This window comes from Eretmochelys imbricata, chromosome 19, assembly GCF_965152235.1.
Source record: "Eretmochelys imbricata isolate rEreImb1 chromosome 19, rEreImb1.hap1, whole genome shotgun sequence".
NCBI classification, from domain to species: Eukaryota; Metazoa; Chordata; order Testudines; family Cheloniidae; genus Eretmochelys; species Eretmochelys imbricata.
The window spans coordinates 6,855,608-6,879,150 of record NC_135590.1 but is presented as its reverse complement, the minus strand read 5'-3'; the positions used below and the strand labels follow the sequence as shown (position 1 = coordinate 6,879,150).

The following is a 23,543-nucleotide window of genomic DNA, read 5'->3' as shown; positions in this document are numbered from 1 at the left end:
GGAGGAGGCACCTCGTTCCCCTCCCGCGGGGTCTCTGCCCCTTTAAAGGGCGGGGCGCGTTGTGGCGAGGTTTGTCCATTCCCGGCCGCCGTTCTCCGCTCTCCCTCCCGCCCCTCCCCCGTCCCCGTCCGCCATATTGTGGCCGCCGCAGCTCGAGCCGGAGCCTGGTGACGAGCCGCCGGAGCCGGAGATGGGTGAGGAGGCCGCTGCGGTCCCTCTGCGCCCTGCGGGGGGCGGCGCCCACGCGGGGAGGCTCCAGCCGGGCGGGTCCGGCCGCCCCTGCCCGTCCCGGGGCCCGCTCGGCGGTCTCGGACACGGTGCCCATCACCCTGGTATCCGAGCGCCGGGTCCGCGCGCCGGGCCCCTGGGGTGGGGTCAGTTCCCCCCCCCCCCCCGCCCCCCGAGTGTGTCTGGGATCAGCCGGCCCCTTGGTGCCCTGCCCCCCTCAGCCCCTGCGCGGAGGGATCTGGCTCGAGGGGGCGGGGTCTGACCCCCTGCGGCCGCGGGGCGCTTCCTGCCCGCCCCTGTGCCCCCTTCTGTCCCCCCGGGTTTAGGGGCGTGTCTGCCCCCCCCCGCGTTTCCTGGCTCCCGGCGGGGTCGGGCGGCGGGGCCTGGCGTCGCGGGGCGGCGTGTCCGGGGGCCGGCCGTGGGGCCTGAGTCCCTGATGGGCGGGGCGGCGCTGGCGATGCTGGAGGGGGAGCCCAGGGCCGCTCTGGAGGCGCGTCTGCTTATTCATTCCGCGCGCGGGTTGCTTGGCACTTCCCCGCCCCCCCCCACCCCGCTGCCCGCCCCCCCCCCCCACCCGCTTGTTCTGTCTCTGGGTGACAGTGGCACCCCCGCCAGGGCGAAGCAGCGCCCCGCGTGCATGAATGCCCGGTGGGGGGGGGGGAGCCTGGGCCCTTGGCTTGGGTGCAGTTTAAGGGGGTGTCCGTTGCTGCAGCCTGCTCTGTGGGAGAGGCACAAAACCCCCTTGACCTTCCACATCATAGGGGTTTGTCCCAGTGTCCTAGCGAAAATTTCCCCCCCCTTCACTTTTCTTTTAACTGGTCTGTTGGCTGACTTCTTCCACCCCAGAAGCAGTAGCATTTCAGAGGTACTGTCCTTTTCATCCAGAAAGGAAGGTGCTCTGTTACGCTTTGAATGTTGCATGGGAAAGAGTATTTTGTTGGGCTTCTTTATCAGCAATACTTGGAAGCGAGAAACAGACCACCACAGTCATTTTGCTGGTACCCAAAAATCATTGCAGCAGTAGGATAGTTTGCAAATCATGGGCCTATTCACCTGGCTGTCAGGCTGGTATGCCAGCCATAAAATGCATAGCGTGGGGAGGAATTGCTTTATCTCTTGACTTACAAAATGTGCTTACCTAACCAGCTTTTTGGAGCTGGGCATTGTCTGTTGGCATGTCTGGGAAGCACCCAGCATACTGTGGCCTCTGTCTAAATAATGGCTGGTGTATGTATGAAGATTAAAACATAAGCTACTCACTATCTGCTACTTTCTGCAAAATGCTGCTAACCATCCCTTCCCCTCTTTCATTGCATAGATAAGTCTTATACACTTCCTGAAGGTCAGTGAACCAATTCTTCCTAATACAAGGCACCCTAGCTGTGTGGTAAAAAAACAAACACACACACCACACACAAAGTCCAGTTCTGAGGCAAAACTTTCACTGTGTATGTGGGATCAGTCTAGGACTGTTTCCTAGTGACTTAGTAGGGGAGATCCTGAGGAAGCCAGGAATGAGACTTAAAAATGCTTCTCAGTTCTGCAGATCTATTTAATCTTTTAGAGAGAAGCAGGCTGCTGAGCAGGGGCCTGTATAGCTTGCACATCTGCACAGACGTTGGGTTGGTTTGGTGCTCTGTCCTTGGTTTCAAGCTAACTAGCAACAGCTGTTGGAATGTGAGCGTTGCTTACAGGTTTCTAGCATTGTTCTCTGAGCAGTATGAAGAGGAATTACTTGTCTGAGAGCTTAACTATATAGCTGACCTCTCCTGCCTCTAAGTACTGGTTATATAGTACTGCTATATTATTCTTGGGTTGGGGCAGGGGAAGCCCTGTTCTGCCTTTAAGGAAACTATGCCAGAAACCTTCCAGCAGCAACAATGTTCAAATGCAGCTGTTGCTAGCAAATCTTCATTCACAGTGTGAATATTGTCTAGTGTCGGGTCTCTCATTAATCAGCGTGTATCTAGGGATCCTGGACTGCTTTACATTTTAAGCTTCATAGAAGGTGAAGATTAGATTAGCAGAGGATTGTACAGAATGGACTGCCGTGGTTGTGAGCCTCCGGTAATGGAGATGCCACATAAGAAGGTGATTGGAGAAAACTGAGCTGTCCCTAGGGGCCTGTTTTCCTTGCCGTGTTAGGGAATTAAAGTTTTGCAGGATAGTGCCGCAGTCATGTTAAACATATCTGGGTCTTCCATGGGTAGCCAAGACCAAACTGTTGTAACACCACTCTATTAAAATGGTTAAGACTGTGTTTTAAACACCTGATTAGAGTGCTGCTCCGATCCTGACTTAGGTTAAAATAAAATCCTATTTAACTGTAACTACTCTTTTTTAATGTTATATGTAGTCCACAGTGGTGGTAGACGAGTACAGTGACTTTCTCAGATCTATAGGCAGCAGCAACAACACGTCCATATCTTTGCTTTAGGAAACTGCAGTCCTAGAGTTCAAGTGCTGGTCATGGACTTCACAAACTTTATTTGACTCTTCTGTCTACAGCAGACTAGGCTGTCTTCTGGTGTTGTGTAGAGAATGAGAGGAAACTCTCATAGCTGGGCTATTGTCTAGGCCTAAGCAGTGTAGGAAATGTTAGGGTTTATAGCTATAGCAAACACATCTACAAACAAATGACAACTGAACATTGCCTTTCAGAGGCTATTTCAGTAGCATCCTGAGAAGCTCTGATCTTCTCTCATTGGTCCTGAAATGAAGACTTCCTACCCAGAAAAATGCGAGACTCTGTTTTCTTAGGTTTTAACTAGCAGGGCATGGTTTGAATTGGAGGGGGGTGGGGGGAGAGAAAGAAAACTATATGACAGACTAAAGATTCTTTTGTAAAAGCAAGGACTAGCTTCTTGTTGAAGTTGACTGATATTGTCTAGTAAGCCAGCTCTAGTTAAATGCCCTTCATGCTGTGATACAACCAGCACACCATGACCTTGCCACAAGCTTTTACTTCACCTCCAAATACCTCTTTTGTGGCACACCCCAAAAATCCTACTTAAGGTGGCCACAAGTCTGGGAAGGAGATGGTTAAAGATGTTCTAGACTGTGCAATTCTATAAGGACTCATGGTAGAGCTTGGAATGTAAAATCCTGACCAGAGAATTAGATATTAGATTTTATAAAAATCATAGTAGAAAAGTGTCCGATGGCCTGAACAATTAATTTTCAGAAAATATTTTCTCAATCTAAAATTAATGGTTTATTCCAAAGATCACTTTCCCTTCCCCTTAATGTCTGTCTCTTATTTTAAAGAGACATACAGTTTTGTGACAATTATTTAATTCAAAAAAGACCATTCATTAAAATCCCACACTGATAAAATGTTAAGGTAGCATGGCATGCTGAGACTGGACAATGGGGGATGGATCACTCGATAATTGCCCTGCCTTGTTTGTTCCCTCTGAAGCCTCTGGCACTGGCTGATCAGAAGATAAGATACTGGGTTGGATGGGCTGCTGGTCTGACCCAGTATGGCTGTTCGGAAGTTTCTGACTTTTGAGCACTTAAGAATATACAAAGTTGAGGTGCAGATGGTGTTAACTCTGTCTCTTTATGTATCTATTAACAATAGGCCAATGATTTGACCATATATGTTTGTCAAATTCAATATTACTCTAATATGTGTAGTGTTAGAGAAGAGCTCCGAAGCAGGTGTCCATTCATTCATTGTGCAACTTGGGCATATAAATGATGATGTTGGACTGTTTATCTAGCATACCAAGTAGCACCAAGTGTTGGTACAAAGACAATACTGTTTGGGTCCCCAAGTTGGCAAGTTTAAGTAGTTAGGTGGCTACTTTAGCTTGATTGTGCATATTGGTCTGGATGCAGTGAGCATGTATTTAGTATTGGGATAATTGAATGTGCATTAAAATAGTTAGTATAATAAAGGTTGGGGAATTAATACCCCCATTACCTACAGTTAAAAAGTAGTGTTTTTTTTAATTTCTATACAAGTAAGCTTGACATGCACCTAAAAATCTCTTATTGGAAAAAAATATACAATACTATCTGACTCTTAACAAAGAGCACATGTTAGCAAAGATGGGAATGCCAGGATTTTATATACCTCATTGCCTTGAAACTCATCTTGCAAGAAGGCTATCTGGAATGGTGCAATTGTCATGAGTATTTCAAACACTGAGTTTAACTGTTTGACTTAGTCAAATGCCTAATCCTCTTGTTTAAGCACTTAGCTGTGGCAATATTACACATTGTAGATTTTCAACCCCGTCTATGCTCGGGAACTGCCCATAACATATAAGGAGAACTGCACTTACTCAGGTGAGAAGGCTGCTGAAAACGTTAGAATCTTGGTTGGGGATGGCTTGCAAGCAGAACTGAAGCTGGAAAGTGTTTTTGGCAGTCAGCTGAGGAATGGATGGATACCTTTACATGGAGATATGGGGAGAATAAATGCAGTCTTAACAGGATTGAATTTAGTGAAAAACCAATATAACAAGTGACTGCTGATTCCCCAGAAAAAAATCTTTACTTTTCCCCCCTCTCTAAGCAGCCAGCTCCATGAGTAGACTGGCTGCATGTTCCAGTAATGATGTCACATCACTAGCTCTTGGTAGCTAAAACGGAAGGGAATGAGCCAATGGTGACTGGTGCACCAGACAGCCAAAAGAACTGCGTGGATAAGCGTTTTACTAGCACAGAATGTACTGTGTGCAAAGCACACAGCTATGTTAAGACAGTTCTCAGCATTCACTGTATTTGTTTTTATTTGTGTTAAACATTCAGGAATATGTTCAAATACCTACTTTGAGAAAATGTAAAGGTTGCACAGTCAAACGTTTAACACAGAAAATACCCTAGCTAAAAGAACATTCTTAAGTTGTACTCTTGGCAGAACCTTTTCCCTATAAGTGTTTACAAGTAACACTTAAAAATAGTGCAACTAAAATCAGAACGAATATTTTCAGTTTAATCTGTGCATTTGATACTACTTTCCAGTAGTCGACTTCACTCCTTTGTGTCTTCCACTAGGGGACAAGGACAACTTGAAAAAGTCACAGTAAAACTGCACAAATTAGCAAGGGGACTGAATGGCAGGTGCAATACAAGAAACCACTTTTAACTAGTTATTAACTAGACTTCAAGTTGTTGCTGTCCTTTTAAGGTTTATATGCAACACTGACTCAACCCCTTTGTGCACATGCATTACGACAACTAAAATACAACTTAGTTTTTTTCTAAAATTGTAAACATCCTGCAAATTCTCTTGGTTTCGTTATGAGCCTTTCAAGAAGGGAGTTCCTAAGACAAATGTTGACAGGTCCTTATCTGTAGCTGCTGCTGGTAAACCTGTTTGTGGAGGAATCTCTTTGCCAGCTTGTAAAGCAAGAGACTGTTCTGTAGAAGCTAAACTCCTTTTTAATTATTTTAAGAAGGACACTATCCATTTGAATTCTTTAAAAGAATTGTTCAGAATCCACTTCGATAGTACACCCTTTAAAATAGTGTCCCGAATTTTACAAGGGTTATTGTTTCTGTTCCCCATTAAGATTAGTCTCCCTTCAACAAGGGAGAAACTGACTATAGAAGAAGCATTGAAAGGCCATATACAGTGTGCTGTCAATTACACAAAGTAAGCTGAAAGAAACCATCTTTTTGCTAATTTATGTCAGTTACAGTAATATCTGGTAGATACAAAATTTTTCCACCTGTGGTTTTCAAATTGAATGTGTTTCTTTAAACTTTCTAACATAGTGGCTAGGTTGAAGGATGGAAGAAAGGGGAGAAGGATTAAAATGAAATTCCAAAATACTTTAGGAATACCTGTTGCTGTTTCATTATCTCCATAACATTGAACGGTTTAGTTTTCTAATTGAATGTGACAATTTTTCTGCCACTTCCTAGCAGGAGGTTGGTAATATAGTTTGTGATGAAGGAAGTGCCAATTAGCAGATGAATGCAGAAGAGAGGCTGGAGACTTTCATTTATACTATGTTAGTTTATTTAGTAGAAAATTGTATTCAAAACTTTTGCACCTTCATAACTCCTTCCATTCAAGGATCTCAAAGCACTTTATGAATATTAATGAGTTAATCCTAGCAACCTTGTAGGTGCTGTATAAATCCAAAGTAGTATCTGATGAAACAGTAGGGCATATTACTCACACTGAAGCAGGTTTCCGTGATCTAACATGATACTTGCACACACATCAGTCACTTAAGATTTTCATGACTAGTCCAAACATTGTATGGTGGTGATCCACTTCATTGGTTTTTTTTTCCCTGTCTTGGTTTCCAGCATCATTAAATAGCCATTAATTCATCTTTCTAACCCATGAAATGCTCATCTCTTTGGGATGAAGGGGGTGTGTATTCTGTAGTAGGTTTGCTTGATTTTTAAACCTAAGCCATTCCTTCAGAGCACAGTCTGTGGAAGGGCAAGCGTTTCATCGGAAACAATCCCTTCAAAGAAAGGAACCTACTGAGTTTGTCACCCTAGTAATTATTAAAATTGATCTGTTTCCTGTTCAGTGTATGTGGGCCTGTTGACCTCCTTGAAGATAGTTGTGTAATTAGCTGAAAATATGTTGATTCCTTATCTGCTGCAGGCAGCTGTTCGGGATTCTGCAAAATGAAACTGGGCTTGGAAGGCTAACTTCTCGACAGAAGTAAAAACTTCTGAGAAATGGGGAAGGAAACTTTTTTTCCATTGAAGCTTGCAGAGCTTGATAATTGGTCCTTGAGATGCACATGCAGTGCAGTCAATTTGTATGTGTCTGCGGGCAAATACATGCCAAGCTGTATTGTAAAGTCTTGGCCACCCTATAATGAAACTCTGCTAGCCACACGCACAGTGTTTGTGTATATATAGCCATTATAAGACAGATCCTAAGTTTAGAGGTGAATGATATTGTAAATCAGGTGTCTAGTCCACTGACTTGCCTATTAGTTCTGCCCTTTGTACTATAGTTTCAATTCAGCAATACTTTATTGGCATGACAAATCAGGTAAATGTTGACAACATATAAAGGACCTTAGGTATCTGTCAGAGGTAGGTATGAATTGTGTTCTGTGCTTTATCTTGTGTGCCTTTGTTATTACTATTTCTGCTCCAGAGACAAGGTGACAATCTAGCATTAGGCTATCTCTGCCATCTTTCTCCTTTCTTCCAGGCCTGGGTACAGGTTCCACACCCTGCTGCCCTCCCCCTTGCTGTTTGGTGGAAAGTTTTATTATTCTTGATAACTTGAGTATTGGTCTCCCTGATTGGGTTAGTAGGCAAGTCTGCTAGAGGTCAGGTTGGGGCTTTTGGTTGCTGTGAGATTGTCACATCCTAACATCTGATATTGTTGATAAAGTAAGAGGAGGAAACTGTGTTAATCGCACTTCATCTAGGTTTGAAGTGTTGGATTGAAATGCTCCAAAACCAGACACATGGATTCACCCAGGTTGTTTTCCATGCTGTGGTTTGGGGCCCCTCTGATTTCATAATATAGGAAGAGTTGTTCTCTTCCCCCCCCCCCCCCCCCCTTGGGAATGTTCACTGTCTTGAGCTCCTAGAAGGCAGCTACTCGTGTCCTCCCAGATGGATAAACTGAGTTCAGTGCAGCTTACAGTACTAGGATCTCTTAGATGATGTCAGCCCCTGTCTATTCTGGATGGCCATATAAAGATCAGACTTGTAAGGAGGCAGAGGGAAGGGACTGTCCCTTGTTCCACTGTTGTGTTCTGGGCAGCTTGACTAGTGCCTTGTTTCCCAGAGATGGCCATGTTTGTGGTGCTGTAGCCTTGTACTCTGAAGTGCCCTGGGATGGACAGAGCTATGGATGTGTACAGTATTGTTTGGGGGGAGAAGTATTTTGATTAAGTGTGACTTTTTGAAAACCCCAAACATCTGACAACTTGCCTTCTCAAGGATGCTGTGTGTTCAGAGATATGCAAAACATGAGCATAAAGTGTCTCCTGCTCACTTTCCCCACTGCTCACCCACTCCATCACTGTAAGTCACAGGTCTGTAGTGAGGGAAATCTGAGGGGAATTGATGCAAACTACAGGGTGTCTTTTGTTAGACCCCGGCAAGTTAGTCATCCCAACAAAACTGTTTCAATGTGTCAGGTCAATAAAATACCAGGAGACTGAGGTCAGCAGTGACCAGGCATTCCTTTCAGCTGTGGGTTTTATGAGAGTAAGGAAGGGCTACAATGCAGTAGGAGCACTTGTGTGCAAGCTCTGAGCTGAGAAACAGGGAGGTAGGTCAGAAATTTTGAGTGGTTCCGTGTAACTTGCAGACAAATCTCAGAAAGGGAGGAACTCGCTCAACTAAGATGAGGAAGATATAACTAAAACAAAGAACATAGTAAGTGCCAAGTCCATTCAGCCAATCTCCGTTATTAGTCAATGAATTTTTCTGGTATTTGTTAAATAACTTATTTGGTGCCATTTCAGGGTAACTGACCAGCTTCACAGCTGGTCAGTACTGTTCAGCAAATATGTTAGATTTATACCAGTGAAATTCATCAAATGAATTTCTCTACTGCAGTTGTAGAAGTCGAATACATTTTTTAAAAAAATGGTATTAACTAAGCTGATGATGCTACAGTTGAATACAGCATATAATAAACTTGACACAACTGTTCTGTTCTTTCTAAATCTGAAGATGTAGCTTCTTGTGGTGGGGGTGTGGTGGCACGTGTCTATTTCACCCTGGTTATTAGGCTGTCTGAGACAGTAGGTGTCAGGTGTGGTTTCCCCCTGTCCAGCAGCACAACTGCTCTCGTATTCCATTTTAGTTATAGAAACTTTTTTCCAAAGCTGCCTTTGTGAAAGGGTGTTTGGGCTAAAAAAAAATCCATGTTAAATTTGCTAAGGTAATTGTTTCCCCTTTCTGTCTGCTTTTGCCTCTGACTCAGCAGCCCAAGTCCTGATTTAGCCATGTGAGTCCCTGCAATGACTCAGCTAGGAGGCTTTTAACCAGCTGCCAAAAGGGAAACTATTTGAAGCAGGCATGTTCTGTAATGCAGGGGGTGAGAGAATAAAAGCCTGAAAATTCCTAGTTGGGTTTCTGGTCCAGCAGCCCTAGACTGTCTCACAGGAGATTTGTAATGACCGCAGATGAGTCGAGCGGGAGAATAGAGATTGTAGACATGTTGGTCTGCATCCAGATGCTTTTGAGGGGTCAGAATGAACAGTCATTAGACCAACGTTGCATAAAAATTTCAGGGATTCTCCCTTTATTTTAGTTTAAATTGTTAAAATTATTTACCCCTAGTACTAGTTTATGATTAGGGTTGGGGTGTTTGGGGGATGCGGAAAGAGATGAGCTGCTCTTCTAAAATTGCAACAGCACATTTTAAATTAGCTTTACAGAGCCTCAACGGGACCTAAATCAATGACTTTTTAAAAAGTAAAACAAATTATTTAAATCCTTCTTCCCTGTTCCCAGCTATGAGAAATAATCATTGGCTAACAGGGTATGGTTTTTGTCATACATCACTGAAGCTGAGGCTATACTGTTAATTTTAGTGAGGTGGTTGGACACCCTGATGTTGGGCATGGTATTAAAAACCTAGGTAGGATTTTAACAGATCTTTTGGTAATTCTTCATGGGTTTCCTGGCAAAAATGATCTTTATTTCATTTCCTTTTTAATCTCTCACCTGACAATCTATTGCCTGCCTCTTACTGGGAAGAGGAAAAATAGTCCAACTGTAGAGGAATGATTTAAAAAAGTCATTCTGGAAAAATTAACACCAATTATGTACCCTGCAAAATAGGACTTGTACTTTGAGTATTGAATAAATTATAACCAAATATCCAAGTACATTCACCTGCAAAAAAAGCAGACCTGTCCATTTCTTGTGTATTAACATTTGATAGACATGCGTGGTCTCTTACATATGTATAATCAGAGGTCATTCAGTAAAATCACTAGAAACATGTCATAGGTGTCATAATGATGCTCACTCTCATATGGTAACACCCTGTTAAACAGAGATCTGACGACTTACAATATAATGTCTCTTTAAACAAAAGCTACACAGTTGTAATGATTGTTTTGTTGTTTACCTGGCAAGGATTTGTAAACCTGTTACTACTACTTAAATAGTAAAAACCCACACCCCGCCTCCAAAAAACCCTCAGATAGGATTTTAAAACCACTTCCATTCTGTCTCACTCTGTTGCCAGAATGGAAAGGTGGGTGACTGAAAAGAACTCGCTTACTTGTAATCCAGGCAACCACTAGTCTTGTGATTTGTGCCACAATTCTCTGAAAAGACATGACCTATTGTGTAGAAATAGCATGAACATCCAGTTAACTCTCATTAGCTGAATGCCTTACAATCCTGTAAAGTGAGTAACCTTTATTCACTGTTCAATTTCAATGCATATTCAGAATGGATTTGGAAAGGCTTCTTCTATGTTTTGTACTTGCATTCATTCTGTGAAAGGTGTGCTAAACTTCTCCCTTAGTCTTCAGTGAACTGAGCTGCTAGTCTGCAGCAGATTTTTCTCCTCCTAGATGCAACCTCACTAATGTTAATCCAGCCTCGTCAATCTTTGAATCTGAATCCTTGTTTGGTTTCTCCATCTGTTCAGGTTTTTTAATGGATTCATCTGTTCCCACTGGAATTCAAATACAACTTGCCTTTGAGATGCTATACTGCAGCCATGACCCTCTTGGTCAAGAAATTAGTTTGGTTTCTCACTGGAGATTATAGCACTGCTCCCTCACTTAGCCTTGGGGTGGGGAGTGATCACTTCCTTCTTTCCTGCGTTGCCAAACTCAGACTGAACTCTACGTCTTCCCTAGACTGGGGATGTCTTCCCTAGACTGGGGATGACTATCCTTCTAGCCCACCAAAGGACTACGTTCAGGACTAGTAATCTAATGTGAGTTTTTTTTTGCACATCTCTACTGATCCCTTCCACTGCCTGGTCTCCTTGATCAAATCTTCACACAGCCTTGCTCCATTGTACACACTGAACCATGTTACACAGTTTTTGGATTTCCTGAAATACCGGTCTGGCCTATTGAGCTAGGGCTGCTTTCTGTTATGCATTCAGGCTGTGGAAGAACATTTACTGCTTGATATGCACAGTCTGTTTCTTAAATCTATTTAAGGTGTCATTTTAGCACAGTTTATTTGATACATTTGATTTGGCATCTTGGGGGCTAAAAGCAGATTTGATTTGGAGGTACAGAGCTCTAGGATTCTTGAGGAAAGAGAGGAGCTCTATATAAATGCAAATAGTAGCTCTTCTACTCAGTGGAGTTGTTGTGAATAAATTTTATTGCAGTAAGAAGCTTCTTAACTATGGAATGCATCAGCCTATGAACGAGCATGATATCAAAGAGGAATACTTCCATCCAGGAAGAAGTGAAATCTGTCCCAGACTTGGCCAGAGTGATGTGATTAAACTGAGACTAATTAGACTAGCCACCTGCATGTTCCTCTTTTAAAGGAAGAGTGTGAGCTTTATTTTGCATGATGAATGAGGAGCAGCTTCTCAAATGGGAAAAAGAAAAGGAGTACTTGTGGCACCTTAGAGACTAACCATGAAAGCTTATGCTCAAATAAATTGGTTAGTCTCTAAGGTGCCACAAGTATTCCTTTTCTTTTTGCAAATACAAACTAACACGGCTGTTACTCTGAAACTTCTCAAATGGGCTTCATCCTCTGAAAGTGAAAGAGCCAGGAGTTCTTAAAGGTTAACTGATTTGTGTTGTGCATGCTCAGAGGTGCTGGAGTGACAGCCTTTCAGACTGATGTTCTTTAGCCACAGAACAAGCATTGTCTAGGCAGAAGCAGTGCAAGCTTCACCTATGCTGCCTTGCCAATGACTGTCATCCCTGCCTGGACACCTGCCACCTGGTAATTAGATATACAATAGTTCAAGCAGGAATTAAATCAGGGAAGTCCTGTGGGCTGTGCTGTCTAGAAGGTCAGACCAGGTGATCACAATGGTCCCTTATGGCTTTATAATTTATTAATTGAGCTGAGACCTTCCCAACTCCATTTATACAGGTCAGTGACCAGCCATCAAATGGCTTAGTGGTCTTCCAGTTATGAAACTAACAGGAACGTTAGTGCCTGTAAATTAGGATAAAATCACTTGTGGTGTGTTGGTGGTGGTGGACCTCGGATGGGGGGGTTTGTAGGTCACTGTGCTATTTTTTTTTTTATAATGAGTATCCGGTTTAGGTGTGTTGATGAGGTACATCTTAGAATCATAGAATATCCGGGTTGGAAGGGGCCTCGGGAGGTCATCTAGTCCAACCCCCTGCTCAAAGCAGGGCCAATCCCCAATTTTTTCCCCAGATCCCTAAATGGTCCCCTCAAGGATTGAACTCACAACCCTGGGTTTAGCAGGCCAATGCTCAAACCACTGAGCTATCCACATCTCTCTGTACTTAACAGATATAATTAGGTTCGTAGCATATATAATTCTACCAGCACGAGGGAGAAAATGACTTAAGGCAGGTGAACGTGGCCCACAAGAGGGCAGCTAGGACACTGGTAATGTACACTCTTCATAGCCATTTATGAAGCAAGTGGTAATACTTAACCAGTCCATAACATCTGCCATCCAAGGATCTTGGATCTTCAAACACTGACTCCCTGCCTCACAGGGAGTGTTGAGGCTTAATTTTCTCCTTTTTACTGATGGCAGGCAGAAAAGCAAAACTGAACTAGAGAGGCTGTGACATGCTGGGGTAATGCAGCATGATGGAAGAGGATTCCCAGACAACTAGAGTATTGCTGCCTTTGGCAACATGAGAGGAGAGTGAGGACCAAGGGCGACCTGGTGAAATGAAGTACACTAGGCTGGGCGTGCTGCCTTGTTGTTTTGAGAAAAGGATGTTCATGGTCCCCTTTGCAGGAATCTTCTGTATTCAGGCTCTTATGTCCATGTTTTCACTTCCCTTTGAGTTGCCAAAGGAGGGCAGGACGTGGCTCTTGTCAGCCAGTGCTGCGACCAAGAGGGCCAGAGGGCTTGCTACCAAATGTAGAGGCCATTCCGCACTCTGGGGAGCAATCAGGCGAGCTGAGCATGTTGCTTGAGCAGCATTCCGGAGCAGAGACTTACTCTTCTGAAGTCTTCCATGAGGAGGATAGTTTGCTTTTAGATTAGCTCTGCATTTGCTGTCCTTGAAACAAGCACAGTAGTTAAGATGGGAATCCCAGACTCCTGACTGGTTCACTACCCAATATATTTTTTTGGCATAGCATAGACATGACTTGATGATTTTGGGCAGTGATCTCATCAGATCTTGACTTAATGGGTAGGACTGAGTCAGTGCTTGCAGAGGGGAAACCCTCTCCTAAGGAGAACTCAAGGTGACTGGATAGGGAGAACCCTTGTAGTGAGTCAGAACAACTTAACTTGTGAAATGCTTTAGGATCCTCCAGTCAGAGCAGCCATATAAATGCAAAATTTCTAGATTTTCAACATCTAAAACTCTAGAGCAGTTTTTAAAAAAGAAAAGTGCTGATATCCAGGTTTACCTTAAGCTACAGCCCTTCTGGTTGTGAGAAACATAGTAGCATTTTAAAGCACAACTCAGGACATTAAAATACCAAGTGGAAGTGTGGCTTGAGTGGCATTTAAACATCTGTCTTCAATATTTTAGGCCATCTTGGAGCTTTAACGGATGATAGCTCTTCCTAGCAGCTAAAGATTTTAAACTATGTGAATAGCATTACTCAGTGGGGCTATCCTGCAAGTACTGAAGTGAAGTTTGGGTTAATAGTTAACATTGACACTGCTTGACTTGCAGGTAGGCTGGGTTAATAGGGACTTTTCCTCTGGAACAAACTTAAAAAGAAGCAACTTGTGCACAAAGCATTTTTCCTTAGCAAGGTGCTCTCTATTCCATATATTTGCATTTGTTGAAGAGCTTGTACTTCACAGCCTAGCTTCTCCTGCTCCTTGAGTTTGTAGTGAAATCCTAATCCTGTATTTGTGACATCTCTGTTGCCATGGAAATGGGATGTAATGTCACAAATTCAGCATTACGACTTCACTAGAGGATCAAGCAGAAGACACCCTGGGAAAAGAGTCGGATGAAAGCACCTGACCTAGTGAACGTGTACAAGAGGTAATGGAAAATCAAGTGCCAGGTAAATTAATGCCTGAAGTCTGCTGTGCTTTGTTTTAGCCAGTATGAAAATCCCTCTTGAATGGCTTGCTGAATCTACAGGGCCTCTCAGTAGTAGCCCAGCATTTGTAGCACACTCAAATCCATAAGGCCTCTTGCGGGTGAGGTACACGGCAAATTTGGCATATTCTAAGAACTTGGATCCTGATGAAACTTCCATCTGGTGCTGGTCTCACTGCGCTGTTTCTTGGCACGCAGAACCTAAGAGAGCTGTCCAGAGCACCAAGGCGTGCCCAGCCAAGAACACAGATTGGGATTGTGCAAGTTTCCAGGCAGCTGAACTGTCATGTGTCATTTGGCTATTTATATGACTAACAGGCTAGTAATCCTGTATGTCATACTAAGCCACTTAACTATTTTCCTCTTCCCTTCTTGTTTTTATTTTGTCCTGTTCATTAAAACTGCCTTTAACTTGAGCCATCACCTTTTGAAGGGGAAGTCTTGATCTGGAATTTTTTTGGATGCCTTTGTAATCTTTCAGAACACAACTAGTTGCAGTTACTGTTCACTGTATGCAGCTGTAATAGAGCCATTAATGTTAAGACAGCAGTACGGTCACTTACAGGAGTGGTACTAATGGTGTTGGATTGTTTCATCCCAACTAACGTTTGTGCTGACCACTTATCTTTGCATTTCTAATGTGCCTATTTTGACATCTTGGTACGAAATGCAAGGATCTAAATAGGTTTCAATCAACTCTACCCTCTGATTCAGCTGCTATTACTTAATTCTTGCCTCCTTTCTAAGCCTACCCTAATAATTGGGCTGGGGGGAGGCAGGTGGGAGAAGTTAGTTTCCACATGGTGTTCACTTTCATCTTTAGTGAGGAAAATCCATCTTCAATGGTTAGTCATGCATAACTGACATTTAGAATAAGGAAAGTTGCTACATTTAAGTATATTCCTGGGAAATTGCCAGTTATTCCTCTGAACTTCAGATATGAGACAGACCCAAACCAAATCGGTGTCCAGATCCAGCCTTCAGTTCAGGCCCATTTATAGTCTTATGATGCTTTTTGCCAAAAACTACATTGGTTTGAAGTGCAGAGCAAAAGCCCCATCCATAGAGCAACTATATGGTAGTTGAGGGATCTGTCTGTGACAGAGTAGTAGAGTGGAACTATGACAGGCAGCCATGTTAGTCTGTATTTGCAAAAAGAAAAGGAGGACTTATGGCACCTTAGAGACTAAAAAATTTATAAAATACTTATAAAATTTATTTATTTTGTCTGAGTCATAGGGATTTGGTTACCTCTTCCCTGTATGAAGAGGTAACTGTTGTAGTTAGGCTCCCTGAGGAGTGGTCAATATATGGACTGTGGGCCAAGTCTGGACCACTAGATGCTTTTGAACACACTGTGAAATCTTTTTATTTACATATTTATCACTGTTGTTGCATTTTGTATTTTCTCTGGAGTCCAGACCTTGACTATACTTTTGACCAAGAAATATGGACCTTGACAAAAAAGAATTATCCCGGGTCCCTGACTTGTCTGTAGTGTAGACAGGGACTTGGTAAGTGAAAATGCACTGCCATTTAGAAGAGAGACTAATGATCGTTCTTAAGGTTGTGTGATCTGCCAGGGCTAGAAACACTTGGAACTATTACAAATGTTTTGAGGCTGAAAACTTTTCCAAGCAGTGATCCAAGATCAATGCTCACTAAAAGACCTTTTAGTCCTTGACTTACTGTTTCTGAGAAGGTAAGCAGGGACCAAGGCAGAGCAAGCAATTTTTAAATTTTTTTAAAGGGTTTTCATTCTTTGGTTTAAGTAGACTTGTATCAATGAGGAACTGCCTTTTTTCTGGGCTTTGAGATGTTAAGCAGAGTTAGAAGTAAATAGTTTGTACCATCTTGCAATCCATCCTGCCGCTCATTCCATCTCTTCATGCATCTTTTGTTCTTTGGCCCTCAGTTGTCTTGCTTGTCCATTTCACAACAAGGAACAGCATGGGGTTGAGGGGCTGGCTGCTTGCAACATGCATATTTGGAGTGGTGCAGATATCCTGGGGACCTTGGCTTTTTTGCTTTATATGTGTTTGAAGAAGAGTCCCCCCCCTCAGTTTTTTTTGCCTGAGGGAGAGAATGTCCTCTAAACAGTCGATACCGTTACAAGATTCTCTTTTTCTGTGATCATGTCCATGTTAGGGTTTCTTCCATTCTTGTGGCTTTATTCTCCCTGGTGTGTGGAATCCATAATTCACTTAAATCTTTACCTTTCCTGTTCACAGGTGAACTCTCCTGACTGTTTAACTTGCCTTGACATTAAGATGTTGGTCACTCGTACATCTCATTTATATAACCTGCTTGAATAGAAGCTGACCCTAAAACTGGGTCTTACACTAAGCTAGTAACTTGCAACTTAAATTACACTATAGTCTGAAAACCTTTTCCCTTAATGTATCTTGACTAAGGCCATGTCTACACTACCAGCTATATCAGCACTGGTGAAATCCATGGAACGGTGTCAGTTTAGCAAAGTGAAGACACGCTAAATCGAAGGGAGTGTGCTCTCCAATCAATTTGTGTACTCCACCCTCCCAAGAAGAGTAAGGGAAGTCAGCAGGCACGAGCGTCTCCTGTCACCACAGTGTGGTGTAGACACCATGGTAAGTGGATCTAGCTACGTCAACTTCAGTTAAATTATTCACATAACTGAAGTAGCGTAACTTAGATCGATTTACCGTGGTAGTGTAGACCAGGCCTAAGTCACTCTGAGTACCTACCTAATAAGCAGCAGAAACCTGAGAATGCATAGCTTGCCATGGTCTCAGATTGAGACACAAGCTTTCATACTTACTGTTCTGATCTAGTGGGTGGTGATTAAACAATAGCAAAATAAAATTTTGACAACTAATCTTGTGCTTTGTCTTTTGAGGAATACTTGGTGAATGAACAGGAAAACCACTTCACATTCAGTTTCACTTAAATCTAGGCTACTGTTCGCATTGGTGAGGCTGACCAAAGGTGGAAGGAGAGTGAGCTGTGCAGTAAGATGAGCTGAATGTTGTGGAGGAGAAACTAGAAGAGTTCTATTTATGATTCCTTTGTCCTGTCTATGATGCAACTGCTACTTTGGGGTACCTGGATAACAGTTCAGTCTCTTTGTGTAGATCATGGTTTGTGCTTCAGTGTAACACTTTCATGGTGTTTGCCTAAAGCATCCCTCCCTGATGCCCTCCTGCTGGGAATCCTTAAATGGGTTCTCCTGACTCACTGAAGCTTATGGCTTAACTCTCCTGAATATAGAGGGAGAACCTTTAGAGAGGACTAGGGTGTGGGTGGAGTAGTCTTGAAAGAGGAATCCTTGGAGCAGCCAAGCTTTTGGGGGTGAGGAGACTTGTACAGAACTTTGTGTGTGGTGGTTCTCCTGGGAAGGGATGCGTGTTTTTACTCTACACTCTCTAAATTGTATCTTAGAACAGGGTTGGGAATGACACCTGCTCATGCATGATTTGAAACACACTAAACACATGGCTTGGCTGAATCCGTACTTGAATACCAAACTCTTTTAACCCTGTTGAGGCAGTAGTATGTTTGCATAAACTAGATACCACTGAGAAATTTACATAGTCTTACATCCAAGTTCCTCTGTCGCTAATGAGCAATAATTGCTGTCCCTGTGCCAAATGCAAGAATGTTTGTTTTGTGAATCTCTAGAGTGGAATGTGTAGGCACCAGAGTTTAAAATAGTTATTATGAAACAAATGACAAAATAATTAGCAGTGCTTCTCAGAGCTGAACACCATCAAAATAGTCTAGCTCTCTGGACAAGCCTGGCCTACATGCCATTCCCACCTAAATGATGTATTGCATGCTTGTAATATTTTCTTTCTTTTTTTTTTAAGGGCCTGGAATTAGGCTGAAGTTTGTTTGAAGTGAATTTTGCTGGACTGTTTTATGCCTTGTCTAGACTTCATTGTCTTCAGACCTATTTATGTTCACCTCTGAATGGTTGGAGTTGTGATTGTGCTGTTAAATTTATGGAAGTGTGAACTTCATAAATTGCAAAGTCTCCCTGCTTTACAACATAAAATGGGTCTAAATGGAATGTCTTTAGCTCCTAACTCAATGTAACACCTTCTGTGCAGACCAGGCTGTTCTGTAATGTCTGAGTACGTGTTGTGGTTACTGGTCATCAAATTCTTGACATGTTAGCCTGCTGTGGAGGACGTGGAGTGGGGAGGAGAGGAAGAATAATCTTCTTTCAAGGTGCTGTTTACACTTGTGATTGTAGTAAGGTGCAGGTACTCTTAGCACAATCTAAAGTATTGAAAATCCAGGTAGCTTCAGGCTTGCTGCCTCCTGAGGACAATGGTATAGTTCAGTGAGTACTAACCTCACACACTGAGAAATGTGCCTCCTACAGTGAAGTACAGGTCCAGGGTGCTTTTCAGAGTGGTAGAGATGTCTGTGTCAAGCTTCTAGCTTAGAACATTCTCACTAATACAACACACCAGGTCAGCAATGCATTTTCTAAGTTGGATATCTAAACTGCATCTTATGTTCTTAAGAGATTGTGTGCCATCGCACTGAAAAGTTCAGTTTAACAATGTGTGTTCCCATTTTCCTTGGGGGAGAAGGGCAGTATGACTGCAGTGAAATCTGATACTACTTTTCCGGTTTCTCCTTCCATAGAAACCATGGCAAGTCCCGCGAAGGATAAGGATAACTATCGAATGAAGAGTTACAAAAACAAAGCCCTAAACCCTGAGGAAATGCGTCGGCGAAGGGAAGAGGAGGGGATCCAACTACGCAAACAGAAACGAGAGCAACAGGTAACCTGCCCTTTGGTAACCTGCGTGGAGGGGGATGTTCAGGGGCTTAATTCAACCAGAAATGTTTTGTTACCCAACAGTTGCCCCTTCAAGGGGCCAGCTGATGAAGAGTTGATGGGTCATTTTTTTCCTCTTTTTTTCCCCCTCTCTGGGCCTCTTCAGCATATGGATGTGGAATGTTTCTGGGGTTTTTTCCACACCCTTGTTCAGAATGTGGCTTGTCTGGAGAGCTCTCTGCTCCCTGTGGGATTCACAGGTATTGTACATGCCGCAAATGCAGCGCTCAGATACCACAGTGGAATTCTGTCTGGCTTTCTGTGATCATGGATAAGGGGAAGGCTTCTTAGATCTGCTCATCTATATATACATATATATTTTTTTATTTTTTTGCGGGGTGGAATCTAAGGACTTTGTGGCCAGCTTAAAAAATGGCACTGCCTGCTGTTGAGGAGCAGGAAGACCAAGTAAAAAAAAAATAAACACATGAGCTACAGCTTTTCCTTGTCCTTGGTGTGTGGCTTTTTTTTTAATTGGGGGGGTGTAAAAATGATACTGTAGCTAGAACCACATGTAGAACTGGCAAATGCTGCAAGCCTCCCACACTGCTCTTCCTATGCCTCAACCCTGGTCCACAACCTGGCTCTTCTTTTCTGAACTCATTGGGCCAAGTTCTGCACTTGCCTACACCATACAGTCCCAGTGAAATCCATGGATACAACTAAGGGTAGGACTTGGTCCGCTCTTACCAGGATTCATAGGTCAAACTATTCTGCAGAGGTGCTCAGCTAGTGTGTTAAGCTGCCACTCTCCTATTAAGTTGCACTTGGTCTAGCAGATGGCATGTTGCGTTTGTGGAACAAGACTGCCCAGTTGTGATGGCTCTAAGTCCGGCATTGCCTCGTGACAGATACCACTCACTCTGGTTATCTCTTTTCAGCTATTTAAAAGGAGAAATGTGGAACTTATTAATGAAGATGCTGCCATGTTTGATAGCCTCCTCATGGATTCCTATGTCAGCACTACCACAGCTGGGGTAAGGCTTCTTGAGTAACTTAGTCCCTCCCTTACACAGACTTTTAATTCTGTGGATCACAAAATCAACAACAAACTTTAACCCTTTACAAATGCATAGGTATCATGCCTTAGTACTCCTTAATTCACTACCCTTCGTAACCCCTTGTACTCCTATCTTCTACAAATATTGCAGATGGGACTCTGGTAAGTTTTAAAAGCCTTCCAGGATTAGACTTTCAAGAGTAGTGTGGTCCTAACTTGGATTAGTCTTCAGATCAAAAGGATGAGCACAGGATTCTGGTGGTACTAAGTTCTGACTTTGAGGTTTGCAACCATAAGTTTGGAGTTATGGTTCTATCTGACGCTGCTTTTCTTGCCCTTCCTGCCCTCTTAGGAGGGAGTGATCACAAGAGAGATGGTGGAGATGCTTTTCTCGGAGGACCCTGATCTGCAGCTAGCAACCACCCAGAAATTCAGGAAACTGCTCTCCAAAGGTAAAAGCAGAGGTCCTTTTTCTTAGCAAGCTCTCACAGGTAACTCTCTTAGCTGTGTGAAGCACTTAGCACAGTCTTGGTGCTGTACAGAGAATTAATAACTTTGGGTTTGGGGGCAGAAGAATTCCATCTAATGTCACTTATGCCCATTGGCACGTCTGTTCCTGATTAACACTGGGTGGGGAGGGAATACCAAACCTATATTGACCATTAGTATTGTCTTTTACTGGCTTTTCAGCATTTAGAAAATGCTCCAGTGACCCACAGCTGGGTGAAGTGTGGAAAAAGCCTTCTTCTGGCTAGATGCCTTGTCAGCTCAAGTACAAGTTAAAATCGTTGGAGTGGATGATTTAATGCAATGAACTAGGTCTCCTGTATTAAATTCAAATACCCCTACTGAGTTTTGAGCCTGCCTTCCTCTTTCTAGAGCCGAATCCTCCGATAGACGAAGTGATAAATACTCAGGGAGTGGTGGACAGGTTTGTTGAATTCCTGAAGAGGAGTGAAAATTGCACACTACAGGTAAAGGAGAGAACCATGAAGGATTCATATTGTGAATAAAAAGCACTTATTTAAGATGACACTTCAGAGCTGAGCAGTGTGAACCTTACAGCAACAAGCAGGGAAAGGTGGCATCTTAGAGCCCAGAAGTTGCAGAGTACGAGCCTCTCTTTGAGGAGACTGCGTTTTCTCACATCTGACTGAGGGTGTTAGGCAGATGGTCATCTACTTCCTTTTCCTCTAGGAGGTGTCATGTCATAGGAATCCATCTCCAAGGAGAATTGAATGGGAGCTTAGCCATTAAAGTCACTCATAAAAGAGGGCAGCAAAGGGAGATAAAGAGCAAAATATGAAGCTCTACCTCACCTAGGGCTCAGAGCTACAAATGCCGCACCTGTGCTGGTATCCGGGGAGTGGCATGGGATAGAGTTGGTTGTTTGAGTAGAACAATCTCTTCGCTTCCCACCCAATACAAAGATCTGGTCAGGAACTCTTCTGGGCCATCTTGAGACTGTTCCTCATAGTGGGAAATGGTCTGAGGCTTTGGGGTGTGGTATCATTGAGGTAGTGCTTCCTGGCCTGACCACTGAAAGTGGAAGTGAGCTTTGACTTTGTTAATCCCATGCTGAGAACTGCAGTGTTGGCAGAGAGATGAGACAAATGTGTGCAACTGCTTCAGTTTTTCAGTGTCAAAGACCTGTAAAATGATATTCCCTTTGCTTCAGGTGGGTGTGGGCAGGATCTACCCTGGGTAACCAAAATCCACCCCACTCCTAAAAAAGCTGTAGGTTTCCCTCGAACTACCATTGTTGTGCCAGAAACTAGTACGCTCAGTGAGCAATCATCCAGCTAGATTGTGGAGGAAAACTTTTTGCCTTGTAAAACAATCCCCCCCACCCCCGTAGACATGAGAGCACAAGATGAAGAGCATAGACTAAAATCAATAGCAAATGTTTTGCTCTGGTTAGGGTTGTTGAGCTTATGCCATTGTGCAGCTGCTCTGTAACCTGTTACTGATCTGCTTGTTTCAGTTTGAAGCGGCATGGGCTTTGACGAATATTGCATCAGGAACCTCCCAACAAACAAAAATAGTCATTGAGGCTGGGGCAGTTCCTATCTTCATAGAGCTGTTAAACTCTGACTTTGAGGATGTCCAAGAACAGGTATGGTTCATTAGTTTTCTGGGGATAGGCTGAGTGTTATAGACACTGGATTTCAGCTAAGTGTTTAACATGCATGAAGGTGTTTAGCAAGTAGCTCCAGAGCTGGAGCTTCTGTCAGTCTGGCCTAGTTATTTGGAGTCTTAGAAACACTTTCCTAGGACAGTGCTCCCTTCATCCTCTATTCAGAGACTGTGTGCGCTAAAACTGCTGCTCTTTCCTTCCAGGCTGTCTGGGCATTGGGGAACATCGCTGGAGACAGCTCTGTGTGTAGAGATTATGTCCTTAACTGCTCTATTCTTCCTCCCTTGTTACTGTGAGTAGCCATGAACACTTGGCAATACAGTTCTTAAAGCCCCTGTGTACTAAAGCAGAGTATCCTCTTGGTGTCCAGGTTGAGTGACCAGAACTACAGAAGAGTGTGTGTGTGGGTTGGGAGTCATCTTAGCCTGCAAATAGGCATCAGATGAATTAGCAGTAGTTCAGACTGGTGTCTGATACAACTTGCTAGACAACTGACCTCACACATCCTTACGCTTGCTGTGCATGGCATGAGCTCTTGCTGCAGAGTATGCCAGACAGCCCTTTCTGAAGTCACAGGGGCTATTTAGAAGTGCATATACAGTAAGTGCAGAGAACCCAAAGAGAGACAGCTACACTATAAACTTCAGGAACCTGTTAGTCTGAGGTCTTCCCAGGGTTGAGGAGAAGAAGGTCTTTGTACTCTGCTCTCTGCCTCTGTTTAACACACAAGTCCTGACAACTGCTTCAGCACACTAGAAATGGAGATGGGAAGATTCACCTAGACTGAGGGCTTTCAAGTACTAGCGATATTAATTACTCTCAAAACAGTCTAAATTACCCCATCCTGTTCTGGGTGAACTGATGCTGCTTCTAGTAGCAAGATAAGTGCTTTGCCACGGATGGTGCAAGTAAATCAACAGCCTCTTCTTACAGTAGCTGCTGACTTCAGGCTCCTTGAGGCTAAGCTGGTGACTTTTTTTTTTTCTGTCCAAGAACTAAGGGATTGGTTTTATTTGTGGTGGTGATTGTGACAGGTGCACAGAGCTGGTCATGGTCCAAGAGGAAAGCACCACATTGCCCCATCTTATTTCATGCAGAGTCCAAAAAGCTGGGTGGGAACTTCTCGCTCTTTATGAACCATGAAGTGTTAGAGAACAAAGCTTCTAATTTCAACTGGACCCTCTAAGAAGGTCAATGATTTAGCTC

At 43.3% G+C, this 23,543-nt stretch overlaps 1 protein-coding gene and 1 long non-coding RNA gene across 5 annotated transcripts in view; one reads left to right on the top strand and one right to left on the bottom strand.

Annotated features, from left to right (window-relative positions):
- The window catches only part of LOC144277112 (uncharacterized), a 44,254-nt gene that overhangs the window by 2,093 nt on the left and 18,618 nt on the right, over positions 1–23,543 (bottom strand). Inside the window, exon 3 of one of the 2 annotated variants that reach the window (XR_013348393.1) lies at positions 4,524–4,632. The exons of the other annotated variant lie outside the window; for it this stretch is intronic. This is a non-coding gene — a long non-coding RNA (uncharacterized LOC144277112). The remainder of the gene's footprint in view (positions 1–4,523; positions 4,633–23,543) is intronic. 2 annotated transcript variants of the gene reach the window in all.
- Positions 133–23,543, top strand: part of KPNA6 (karyopherin subunit alpha 6) — a 38,260-nt gene continuing 14,849 nt past the window's right edge. The window contains exons 1-7 of one of the 3 annotated variants that reach the window (XM_077837668.1): positions 133–194; positions 19,005–19,144; positions 20,082–20,177; positions 20,553–20,652; positions 21,080–21,174; positions 22,185–22,316; positions 22,541–22,629. In XM_077837668.1, coding sequence (XP_077693794.1) covers positions 191–194; positions 19,005–19,144; positions 20,082–20,177; positions 20,553–20,652; positions 21,080–21,174; positions 22,185–22,316; positions 22,541–22,629 — 656 coding nt within the window. In that variant the 5' untranslated portion in view covers positions 133–190. Of the gene's footprint in view, positions 195–314; positions 333–5,532; positions 5,551–19,004; positions 19,145–20,081; positions 20,178–20,552; positions 20,653–21,079; positions 21,175–22,184; positions 22,317–22,540; positions 22,630–23,543 lie in introns of those variants that run through there. The other 2 variants (XM_077837669.1, XM_077837670.1) reach the window with 2 other exon arrangements.